The sequence below is a fragment of the Bubalus kerabau genome, chromosome 23, assembly GCF_029407905.1.
Source record: "Bubalus kerabau isolate K-KA32 ecotype Philippines breed swamp buffalo chromosome 23, PCC_UOA_SB_1v2, whole genome shotgun sequence".
NCBI classification, from domain to species: domain Eukaryota; kingdom Metazoa; phylum Chordata; class Mammalia; order Artiodactyla; family Bovidae; genus Bubalus; species Bubalus kerabau.
This window is the reverse complement of record NC_073646.1, coordinates 21,767,880-21,780,742: the sequence shown is the minus strand read 5'-3', so window position 1 is coordinate 21,780,742 and position 12,863 is coordinate 21,767,880. Positions and strand designations below refer to the sequence as shown.

Genomic DNA, 12,863 nt, shown 5'->3' with positions numbered 1-12,863 from the left:
GCAAGCTGATCTGCTGACATAGTCCGAATTCCTCCTTACTCCTTAAATAATAACATTTCAATTAGATAGACTGCATTTTTGTTTCTGGGCCATATTTCAGTCATAGGAAAAAAATGCTAATTAGAACAAAACAGACACTGATTAATACAGATTTATTTAAAAGCAAAGAAGCTCCCAGAAGCCTCAGGCTTGGTGCAACTGTAGGTCAGTCTCCAGCACATGTTTTGTGTCTGCATTGAGACTGGTGCTCAGAATGAAGAACCATAAGCCCTACATGATCCTGAGTTGTATAAGGGAAAAAAACCATTCATTGGAAAAAATAATTATGGGCAAAAATGTTTCAAGGCCATTTTAATCATATGTGGGCTTCCCTGGTGGCTCAGCTAGTAAAGAATCCACTTGCAATGTGGGAGACCTGGGTTTAGTCCCTGGGTTGGGAAGATCCCCTGGAGAAGGGAAAGGTTACCCACTCCAGTACTCTGGCCTGGAGAATTCCATAGACTGTATAGTCCACGGGGTTGCAAAGAGTTGGACAGGACTGAGCGACTTTCACTTTAATCATATGAGGTTGGAGAATAGTGATAACATTGGACAAGTTACTTTATTGAGCCCAAGGTTTTTTGTCTGTAAATAATGATGTTAATATTGTACTTAACAGCCTAGGGAATTTCTGGGGATTAATTTTTATAGGAAATAACACCTATACAATTAGTACAAAGCCTGATACATTAAAGGCACTCTAGTATTAACTTGTTATTATTCTTTGTGTCACATACTGTATTTGCTAGGTTTCTAGGAAATAATATTGAATAAGACATCCCTGAGCAGTCTAGTGGTAGAGATAGATATGAGACTATGTATCCTGGTGTTTTGAATAAAATGCAGTAATTGATATAATGCAGTTAGGACAAAAGAGCCTCCCGTAAGTTTTTAATGCTTTTGGAACTGAAAATTTAGTGTTTTTTTAGCGTGGCATGCTCTTTCTCAATCTTGGCTTCACGTTAGAAATAGAATTGTTAAATCACATTTGAAAAACAAAACTGTTGATGAACAGGCCCCATTATCCCATGGCTGCTGCCACTTACGGTTTTTATTTGTTAAATAAATTTTCCCAGGTGATTCTATTGTACCACCATGGGTCAAGAGCCAGTGCCTTAGATATTTCCTTCTCTTTTTCTTTGGCATTTTCCAGGATTATACTATACCATAGGCTAATTCCTTGCTTTTTTCTTGACTTTTGAAACTTATATGATGATAGGTATTTAGAGTGCTTTTGTGATTTCATGAAAGCCTCACAATGGTAAATTTAAAAAAGTATTATCATCCCTGTTTTGCAGAAAAGATAGTCAAGGCTCAGAAAAACTACACATTAAGTAAAAGTTGGGCTTAAACCCAGGTATTCAGAATCCAGTCTTTCTGTTTCTACTGCATTTCTACCAGAAATATTCAACCAGTGTTTAAATACTTGAAGGTCTTCTCTTGCTGCTGTGTTTTCTATTGATACAGCTTTATGATCTGTTGAAAAATCTTGCTCATTGTTCATCTAGCTGAACCACTTGTGGTCTATTTTATTCTGGCTCTAATGCTCTGGACCATACTTCCAGCCTTAGCTATAATTTCTTGAAACTCACTAGCCATTTCTCAGTCCTTCTATTACAACTTTTTCTTTTATAAAAGAATAATAAACCCTTTCCTAATTTTTATTTCATCAATGAGTCCCTGCCACCAAGTTTTTCTGGTATATATTAATTTAATACTGAAAACTAGTAACTGTAAGTATCCCTTGCTGTCCAAATCTGTTTTCGTTTCTAAATTTGGAACTTGAGAACTTGGACATAGGGGACACCTGTGCTTGAGCTACGCTTTGTTTGGCTGTCAGTCTGGAAGGATCAAGGAGCTCTGTACCAGAATAACTCACTCTTCCTTATGGCCAAACGTGAGCTCGTGAACAAGTGGTATGTGGTGGTCTCTACAATTCTCCCTGAGTTGTCTTTCCATCCTAGAAGGAAACTCCTTTCCCGTCGCCTCCTTCCTCCTCTGTCTTTCTCCTCTCCTCCACAGGGTCCCAGCTCCATCTTTCTGAGAAAGGAGAGGGAGCAGAGAGAGACCTTGTAGGGGTGGGAGTGAAGGGCATTCCAGGCATAGGGACCATGGAGGCCGTCCAGTCTCTTTCAAGGGCGGTAGTTGCCCTGGCTGGCTTAGTCCTGAGGGCCTCTCTGCCTCGTTTGCGCTGTTATGTGAATAGACCTCCCTACCACAGGTGAAGATACAAGGAGGAAGGGCTGGATGAAGGTCACAGAGAGCCCTGTTGAGTGTGGCTGTGTCCTATACCCTGGCATGGAACACTTTGTCTGTCACTGTTTTTTATGGGTCGTATCTGCTTTTACGGTTTTCATCAATTTGTACCAGTTGCATCCCCTATGTTTTTAGTTAGTTATTCATCAGCTCAAGTGTCCAGAAGGTCAGATATAAGAGATGAAACTTTTCTCAGGACAAGTGCTTATCGTTCCGTTCTTTCCAGCACAGCCCAGAAACCAAGTTTCAGTTTTAGATCTTTCTCTTAAAATGTAAATATATTGTCCTCCCAAGTTTTTCTGTTCTTTTTCAGAATCACTGAAAGTAAATTCTATGTTCCTTCTGGCATAGAACCAAGGAATGTGAGTGGTGATTTGGTTTGATGAGTTTTGGCAAACTACCTTTTCTCCAAAAGAGTAAGCTAACTCCTGATCGTTCATGTCAGATATTGCTACATCCATTCCCCATGGAAGGAAGTCACCAATAGCCATTGCTTTGTCATCTTTTTGGAATCAGTTAAAGGATGTCTTAAACCAGTTACTGTCTTTTTCCTGGAGCCCAGGATTCTGCTGCTTCAGTCCTACGGCTATATGGAATGAAAGAACCTCATGTCTGATTTTTTTTTTAAAAGTCCAGTTGGATAGACTTCATTCTTTTTCTTTTCTGGGCCATGCTTCCAACTCATTTTTTCCCCCCCTTTAAGGGAGAAAAAACATTCTCTGTAGTTCTAGACCTTAAGGTTTTATTTGAAGGGTGAAGAAAAATTTTAAGAGGTTTGAAGGCCCTAAAAATGTATTTTGACTTTTACTCATTGTTTAGTAACTAGATGTTAGGGATCATCTAGAATGAAAAATAGGAGTGATGGTTAGATTTATTTATAGTGGTACATAAATATTTAAAGCAGCAGTTTCCAGTTTAATGTTTTTACAAATCAGCCTCATACCCAGATTCTGCAAAGTAGACACAGATGTGTAAGGTTAATTTTAAGAAGGTTCATACTCTGTCATAGAAGTGGCAAATTTATGTGATTTCTCAGATGGTAGAAATATTTACAGATGACATATTCTAGTGATAATCAACTTTTAAAAAACCTGCAAAACTAGAGAAGAATTAATTTTACGACATCAAATAAACTAAGACAATTAGGAAAAAAAATGATAAAAGACAAACCAAAACAGTGTCAGATGAGGCCCCAAAGAAAAACCACATCACTTGCTGGTATTCTAGGGCAGAGTTTGGGTGAAGATGTGAGATGCCAGGTCTCTATGCTGGTCCAGCTCAACTGCTTCATTGTGTGACCAGCAGTCAGGCTCCGTGAGTTCCCCGAGATAGCCAGCCGTGTGGGGCAGAGCCGTGCTGGAGCCCGGGCTCCTTGACCCCTATTGTGTTTCTTCTTCTGTAACACACATCAAAGGATGGTTACTAGATTATTCTGTGTTTTGGTTTGTCTGGGGAAGAAGTGAAATGGTCCCAGCAGTCCCTTGGGTCTCTGCAGTGGGAAGAAGTCACCACTGTGAAGGGGGAAAGGAGCCTTTGTGTTGTGTTTGTTCAGTGAGGTTTCCTGTAAAATCCCCTTTAATTTGAGATGCAGTGATTTAGGATGGGCTTGGCCCTAGAGCAGTTTTGGCTGTGGTTAGAGAGGGCTGTGCAAGTCCTGTTGCTTGTCGAGTCGTGCCCAACAAGAATCTTGCTGAGCAGCTTCAGCACGGCACCTTTTACGCAGCGATTGGAGAAGTGCTGGATGAGTCGAAGTGATAACGGCAGGAAGCGTAAATCAAGTTTCATGCAATCTTGATAAAGAATTGAATGTTGTCCCCACCCTGAATTTGATGGACACTGTGCATAAAATATCTGTTTTGACACATAGAGAAGCATTTTATTTCCGCTTATTTGTCTCTTAGCAGGCATATGCTGGGAACTACCCCTCCTCTACTTTGGAAGTAAATGAAGGAGAGGGTCTTGAGCGGAAGCTGGTTATGCTGCCAGCATTTTGTGTGCCTCATCTGTATGCCAGGAGGCTGGTCTTTATCCCTGCTGAACCTAAACGTTCCTCTTGGCAGTTGGCCTCTGCTTCCTCCACAAAACGAAAACAACGTTCCGTGCCGCCCTGTCTATAACGTCTCTGAATCCGTAACTATCCTTGCCTCCTCTACTGTCTCTCCCCGCTCCTGTTTAAGGCAGTTCCTCTGCCTCTTTTCTGAGTCCTTAAGTATGTCCTTTCTGTTAGCTTCTTCCCTCAGCACTTAAGTCCCTCCGTCCTCCCCCTCTGGAGAACTAGAGCAGCTTTCTTCCTTCCTTTTATAACAAAGCTTCTTGGATACGAAGAGTGGTATTCTTGATACCGTTCACTTGCCTTACCTTTTCTTCTTGACCCTCTCTGATCTGTGTCACTGAAATGGAGCAGGAATCAGTCTCTTAATTTGCTGTTCTGAAGTGTCCCCTTCTGTGTTTGTCGTACTTGGCTTTCCTTCGGTGGTTTGAGTCATTTCCATCTCCTTTAGGGTTTCTTCTCCCTCAGCTTGTGTGGTGCCACTCTCTTCTGGCTGCTCCCTCTGATCATCTTCTTGGGTTTCTTTTCTGGGATTTGCCCGTTCTATAATATTTGGTCCCAGCTGCCCACCTTTTCTCATTAAATGTTCCCTGGGTTATTTCTTCCATGCTCATAGGATAGGGTGTCTTCCCTGTGGCTCAGATGGTAAAGAACATGCCTGCAACATGGGAGACCCAGGTTTGATCCCTGAGTCGGGAAGATCCCCCTGGAGAAGGGAATAACAACCCACTCCAGTATTCTTGCCTGGAGAATCCCACGGCCAGAGGAGCCTGGAGGGCTACAGTCCATGGGGTTGCAAAGAGTCGGACATGACTGAGTGACTGACACTTTCACAGGATAAGTGTACATGCTCTGATTGAACTTACCAGCTCAGATCTTTTCCCTGAGCACCAGACCTCTCCTCACTGGGGATCCTGTGAGTCCCTCAGACTTAACCTGTTCAAAGTGCTGCAGTCCCCCGTCTCTTCCTCTATTCCCAGTTTCTTTATCCACTGAAGTCAGAAGTGAAGAACCTCGGTGTTGTCCGGATTTCTTCTGCGTATCACCCAGTATAGCGCCATCACTCGTGGGTTTCTCTTCCCGCCTGAGCCAGCTGCAGGCTCACCTGCTAGTGCTGCTGATTCCTTTTCTTTCTTTCTTTTTTAACTGACTCATTTTTCTTTGCTAGGAGGTCTCTTTCTTCTGTGGATCACATTCTTCCACTGTCCATCACAATGACTCTAGTTTTGATTCTGCTAAATGAGAAAATAATTATGGCCACAAGCCAAACCATTTCAAAATGGAGTAAGATGTGAAGTATATGAAATGCTATGGGGGGATTGAGGAAAATGAAGACTGAGAAAGAAAGAATTAGATTCGGTGACTGGGTGATGTCAGACCTCTGGGTGAGTTCTGTAGTGCAGTGATGTCTTTACCCACACCCACTCCCCCTTTTTTATACCTGCCTCTGAGGTGGTGTCCGCATGGTATCCTTCAGGTCACACAAATTCTTGTTTGTTACCAGGTCCTTCCTCTTCCTTGTTCACTTTATTCAGTTAGTGAGCTTTGCCCATGACACCTCCATATTCTCTTCATTTGTGTCCCTTTAAATTTTTTCCTCCTTAAATTTGTATTTTATAAATCATCTTTTTGTTACATTGAATTTGATCATCAGTTTGTGATGGTTCTTCTTCCTAATTAAAGATTTATCCCTTTTCATCTGTTATCATTATCTTAATTAGAAAATACAATGGACAGTTGTTCTTTGACTTACTTTGTCATTCTTCAACTTTTAACACTGTTGATCACTCTCTCCTTAGCTGTCTGCTCTTGACTCTTGGGACTTCATTATCTTGATTTTCTTGCCACATCTTTGATGGCCTTTTCTTGGTCATCTTTAAGGACCTCCTAAATAGAGCAGTCCTCTGGATTCTGTCCTCTGGCGGATGGATCTCTCATGATCTTGTCTGGACAGTGTCAGTCATATTCATGATTTCAAGGACCACACATCCCTTCACCCTGAAATCCTTGTCCTGAGCACAGACTCTTTCATTGAGTGCAAGACCTGTTCTTTTCACTTGCTTACCAGGTATGTCCATTTGGAGGTTCCAGATAACTTCAGATATAGTGGATTCTAATAGGAATGCATCAGTCTCTTTTCCAGACTTCTTCCTTTTTTTTTTTAATCTTGTCATGATGAAGGGAACCAGCAGTGGCCCATCATCCAGATAAAGACACGTGAATGACTCTAATGCCTCCTTCCTCATTTTGCACATTCGTTAGGTCACGTGCTTGCGTGTGCTAAGTCACTTCAGTCGTGTCCAACTCTTTGTGACCCTACGGACTGTAGCTGTCCAGGCTCCTCTCTCCATGGGATTCTCCAGGCAAGAATACTGGAGTGGGTTGCTATGCTCTCCTCCAGGGGATCTTCCTGACCCAGGGATCAAAGCCCACGACTCTTATGTCTCCTGCATTGGCAGGCGGGTTCTTTACCACTTGCACCACCTGAGAAACCCTCATTAGGTCACAAGTCTTATCAATTCTGCTGCCCCAATTTTGAAATCTCTCAAATTTGCCCTTACAAACTTAGCTTAGACCCTTATTCTCGTCTCATCGCTTCATTTGTCCCCTAACTGTGCTTCCTTTGTGCAGTTGTCTCCCCTTCTTTCTCCCTGCTTTCAAATCCATTACTGATAGCTCAAATTTAATTGCTTATTATATGTCACTTATTTGTGAAATGTTTTGCATGTATTCACACTTAACCATCACACTAAACATTTATTATCCTTTTTACTTTGGAGCAGAGTAGGCCTGGCCTCACCAATAGTGAGCGGCAGGACAGAGATTTGAATTCAGGCTATATGCTTCAGAGCCCGTGACCTTAATTTTAATTCACTGCTTTACCTGCAGCCTTTCACTGGCTACTCCTCTTTGCAAAGACTAGAATCTTTGGAAGCAAGTCACTGTCATAGTCCATATTCAAGGTGGTAGGGTTGGGGTTGTGGGGGTTAAGGTCCAGCTCCTGGAGGAGAGATTCTTGACGCATTATTTAGAATTCTTCTTTAAGGGAGATTTGTTTCTTCCTACTTATTTACTCAGTCATTTACCTTATGTGGACTTATTTTATACTTTGGCTTATCATCCAACACTGTAATACTTTACCAATTCTCATTTTTTCTTTTACTTTTTAAAAAATTGAAGTTACAATTGGCATATAACATATTAGTTGCAAGTTAACAATGATTTGGTATTTGTAACAGTTCTTATATTTAAGATGTTCACGTTTTAACCTTGTTTTTTTTTCTATTAGTGAATTAGAAGTGAATTTTTTTTTCTATTAAAAGTCTTAGCATGCTGTTTTGATGGTTTCGTTTAGATCCATGTTCCTAAAAGTAGGATTGTTGGGTCGGTGCATTTAAAAGTTTTTGGTGCACAGGTGGGGCTTTTATGAGTGTCTGGTTTCATATTTACTGTCTTTACAGGAAGTACTCACTAACACCCTTGAGATCTTGCATTCCTCTTTGGGATTATGGATGCTTTATCTTTAAAGCCAGAAACTCACTATTCATGCTGATTTATCTACCCTTGTAGAGTATTGTGTCAAAGAATGCACTGCAGTATCGGGGAAATTCCCAGCACGATGCCCAGGAGTTTCTGCTGTGGCTTTTGGACCGAGTTCACGAAGACCTCAATCACGCTGTGAAGCAGAGTGGCCAGCCTCCTCTGAAGGTAAGGGCACGCCCCCGGGGCAGTCAGGGAGTGCTGAGCTGAATGGAGGAAGGAGTGAGTGCAAATTCTTCCAAACCTCCTCTGAGTAGTTGTTGCAGTTTGTAGTTAGTTAATACTGTGAAATTGACTAAGTGAGTTTCGTGGATACTCAGAGGCTGTCCCCCCCTGCGCGGCCACCACCACCACTGTGCTGGCAGCTGGCAGGAACGAGAGTCACTGTCTCCAAGGAGCTTACACTCACGAGAGGGGACACATGTGCCTGTATACCTTTAGACTGACATTAAACTCAGTAAACTGTCTTTAAAGCAAAAATTTGCCTTCTATTCCAATGAGACATAGTCTGTAGATCACTGGAATGTGATCTCCACACAGTCAAAGAGGAAATGTATGAATGTCTCTGCTGTTAGGATTAGATTTGAGTGTAGGAACTGAACCCTTAGAATCTTCTTACTGAAAATCAGTTGTTTTTTTTTTTTTAATGTAGTCTTAATATGACAGACAAAATGATTTATGTAATGGAAATAAAGTGAAAGTGTTGTTCTCCTCTCATAGCTTTAAAAAACTTTTGATAATTCTATTCTGTACCTCAAATTTTAAATTTCTAGTTTTGGTGAGCTGTCAAATTATTCTGATTCAAGGTCCTTTGTCCCTGAACATTCTGTACTGTCATATGACTGTGCGCTTGTGGCTGACTCTCCCTCCAGACTGAGACGTACTCAAGTTCAGGCGCTGTGTCTTACCTCTCTTTGTATCCTTATGCCTTTTGCAGCGCTTTCTGCACGTGGTACCTGATGCTCAGTAACTAACTGTGGTGGTGGGGAGGGGGATGAAAAGCTTAGGTAAAATGTGAGTAGAATGATTAGGCCTAAGTAGGCAGTAGAGCTAATAGGTGCTAGAGAGTAAATTCCCTTTAGGCAGGAATTGGTACTTTTGAATGGTTGAGATTATTCCCTGGATGAGGTTGGAGGGAGCCTGTTGAGCGCTGGAGGAGGATTGCAGCGCTCAGGGGAAGGACTGCCCAAGGGCCTGGACGGTGTGGCGAGATGGACAAGCGCTGTGTCTGGGCGAGCCTTGTGAGGCCATGAGTCCATTCGACCTATGTCCTGGCAGCTGTGTTCTGGTTCCTTGAGCAGATGCCTTTCCCTGAAACATCTGGATCTGATGCAGATCTGGTAAAGGAGGTCTGGGACATTTGTGACATCTTTAGGCTCATCGTCAGTCAAGACCTGGTGCTTCTAGTCTGTGAAGTTGTACTTTATTTTTTTTTTTAGCCACCGTCAGAGACTGATATGATGCCTGAGGGACCATCTTTTCCTGTCTGTAGCACTTTTGTACAAGAACTTTTTCAAGCCCAATACAGGTATGAGCAAATTAAATTTCCCTTATGTTGTCTGCTTATATAGTTCGAGGTGATCTTAATGGGAGTGTCTTACATTCTTATTTTTGAAGATCTTCTTTGACGTGTCCTCATTGTCAGAAGCAGAGCAACACTTTTGATCCTTTCCTCTGCATTTCTTTGCCAATTCCTCTACCCCACACAAGGTAAGAACAGAGTTAATCAAATTAAAACTGTGTTCCTATATGTTCCTTTTCTTCTGTAGCCTCCTCTGTTGGGGCTTCTTACGTATTTAGACAAGTAATAGCATTAGTGATACATTGAATACAGGCATTATTAAGGCCTTGCAGAAATTTATAAATGCCAGTCTGAGCCAGTAGGGTCGACAGGTACATGGGGCAGGCAAGTCTTTTTGGTTGGTCTGGTTGTATTCTGTTCAGCTGGTCGTCCACCTGTAGTATGGGAGCTGGAGAAGGTTGTTGAGTGCCTCCTAGAGCCTCTAGAGACCTTGCATTACACTTTTAAATTAGCTGTTTTATTTGAACTGTTCCTCAAAATTTCTAGGAGTTATGCTGTTTTAAAGAAACCACAAAGCACAGGACCAAGTATTAGTACGCTGTATGGTTGTTTTATAAACACTGCCCTTTCCAAAGCATTCTTTGGTGCTCTCGCAGGAGTCTGTGGGCACACGTCCATCTCCTCCACCACTGTGAGCCAGTTCTCTCGAGTTATTGATTATTGCTGGATAGTTCTGCATAGGTCCAGCTGAAGGTGTGGGTTTGCTTTAGTGTTGTTGATTTCATGTCAAAGTTGTTTTTCTCGTTCATTTTAGTTGAAGTAAGTGACTAATGAGAAGATCTGACTTTGATCTGCACAGGCCTCTCTATGTCACCGTAGTGTATCAGGGGAAATGCTCTCACTGCATGCGGGTTGGCGTGGCCGTGCCTCTGTCTGGGACTGTCGCCAGACTTCGGGAAGCAGTGTCCGTGGAAACCAAGATCCCCACTGATCAGGTAATAAGCTTGCTAAGGCCGATGATACACGAGCCACAAAAATGTTGCTTTCTCTTCTTCTGAAATTTTTTTTTTTAACAGTTCTCAGTCAAACATGATTGGATAGAAATTTAAAATTATGTTGCTTCTGCTGTTAAAGGAAGGATAAAAACATCAAGATCCAAAGGAGAAAAATACACACAAAAACTTTTCATTTTTCATTTAATTGTGTATATATATATTTAAAAGGAAAAGCTGTGACTTTACACCAAGACCTCCTTTGAGCTTTGTTTATAGAGTATAATTAATTAAACCACCACCACCACCTTAAATCATTCTATGGATGCTCATGTGGGCCACAGGAAGAGCATCCTGTGGTATTTGAAGGTCAGAGAGGCTTAGAAAACCCAACCAGTTGTTCTTGAAAATTCCTTCCCATTATGGTGAAAAGAATGAGCATATTGCTAGTACTGTACGTACAGGGGTCAGTGTGGTTTATTTTCTGATTAGAGTGTTTTACCTTGTTTAGATAAGAGAAAGGAAAGTTGTAATCCCCTCCAACCCCCCACCTTTCTTTTTTGGGTGAATATTTGATACACAGTTGTATTGACGCAGAATAATTTGGCCTGTTTGTGACTTGACATACTTTTACATACCTCTTTTACTCAATTCACTGTTAAGAGTTTTATTGGGGAAAAAATTCCCTATTTAAAATTTACCAAGGAAAGATGATTCAGTGGCTGAATGGCCTCTGCCTAGATAAGTTGTGAGTGCTGCTGTGTGATCATGTAAATGATGGAGGTGTTTTGTGTGCTGGCCTGCTGTGGCCCCATCTGGGAGGTGTCGCAGTAAAACAGGCACCACCAGCGGTGCTGCCCTGACGCAGCAAGTGTTTCGCATTTTCATGGGCCAAGTACTCGCAGATTGATAAAATGCTCGTGATTTTCCTTCCTTTGAAATGCTCGTTCATTCTTTCTTTTTGTTGTAAATTCAAGATGAGGGGAGAGAGAGAGAGAGAGGGAGGCTTCGGTGTGTGTCTGAGGCTCATTTGGTTGTCTTTTTAAAGCCTCCGGTGCTGTCTGGCTCTTTTTGCATTGTTTGAGTGATATAATTACAGGTTTGTTTTGACCTCAGCTTGCTGGAGAAAGTGAAGTGTACTTGCGTGTTCACCTGCAGGAAGACAGTGTGTTCATTAAAATCGTTAGAAGAAAAATGCGAGAGGACTGTTTTTCTTGGATTGTGGACTGTGCCACCAAGCCCCTTTCACCTCACTGACTCCTAGTATATTTGTGATAGTAGAGGGGGCCTTAGGAGCCCAGTCCAACCTCCTCATCTGAAGGAGGCCCAGAGAAACCATGTGACTTGTTCAGGGTCACGGGGCTGGTTGGTGGCAGGCCGGAACTGGAACCTCTTGAGGCCTGGTCCAGTACTTTTTCACTGGACGGGGCTGCTGAGCATGTCATGAGGTCTCTACGTGTCTCTGTTGTCTTTTTCCCCATCTTTTATTTTTCTTTCTTTATGAAGTAGTCAGCCATTTCAGAAGCTTAATAAAAGTTAGTAAAAGTGAAAGTACCTTGTATTAGGATCTTAGGACTAAGGCTTATTAACTTTAATACTGTGTTGTATATTCATTTATATTTTGTCTTGTGCATATACTTTATTTACTATTTTATGAAAATGGAACCGTGTACTCATACTTTTCTTTTCTGACTTTCACTATTTACTTAGGAGATCTTTCCATGTTAGTGCAAATATATGTAGCTTATTCTTTGAAAGAACTTTATAATTCCAGTAGAACTATAGTATAGTTAACGAGTTCCTTTTGTTGGGCATTTGAGTCGATTTACTTTTTTTTCCAGTACAAATCTCCATGGTTATTTGACATTTTTTAATCTGAGAAGAAGAAAATTTAATGGTAGAAAATCTCAGAATCAGATGTAGACTCTTATTGCTATGAGGCTGGATAGTTGTATAACCTTAGGCAAGTCACTCCATCTCTCTTTAGTTTCTTCTCCCTGTGAAACAAGGGCTTTAGACTTTGTAAGCGCTGACTCTCTTCACCAAAGCTGGATTTAGTGCCCCAGCACTCTGAAATCAGTTTGTTGTTATAGAACCACAGAGAATATTGTGCTTCCAAGACTCTCTTATTAAAGGCAGATCCCCCGGGCGTGATGAGGTGTTTCCAAGCCCTCAACTCCCCTGCAGGCCTGCTGATCTGGAGAAGTTCACAGCTGGATTAGGAGATCAATTCTTACTGACTTTCCAGTTACCCAACTATTTGCATTTTTCCCATTTTTAGATTGTGTTAACAGAAATGTACTATGATGGGTTCCATCGTTCCTTTTGTGACACAGACGACCTGGAAACAGTCCATGAAAGTGACTGCATTTTTGCCTTTGAGACTCCAGAAATATTTAGGCCTGAAGGAATTCTCAGTCAAAGAGGTAAATGAGCATCTGTTTCCATAATACCACCTGGGTTT

General features: G+C 41.7%; 1 protein-coding gene across 6 annotated transcripts in view; it reads left to right on the top strand.

Annotated features, from left to right (window-relative positions):
- The window catches only part of USP31 (ubiquitin specific peptidase 31), an 83,867-nt gene that overhangs the window by 31,879 nt on the left and 39,125 nt on the right, over nucleotides 1–12,863 (top strand). For all 6 annotated transcript variants that reach the window (XM_055562430.1, XM_055562433.1, XM_055562432.1 and 3 more), the window contains 5 exons: nucleotides 7,916–8,053; nucleotides 9,325–9,413; nucleotides 9,503–9,595; nucleotides 10,267–10,402; nucleotides 12,681–12,825. In XM_055562430.1, the coding sequence (XP_055418405.1) occupies nucleotides 7,916–8,053; nucleotides 9,325–9,413; nucleotides 9,503–9,595; nucleotides 10,267–10,402; nucleotides 12,681–12,825 (601 nt within the window). The remainder of the gene's footprint in view (nucleotides 1–7,915; nucleotides 8,054–9,324; nucleotides 9,414–9,502; nucleotides 9,596–10,266; nucleotides 10,403–12,680; nucleotides 12,826–12,863) is intronic.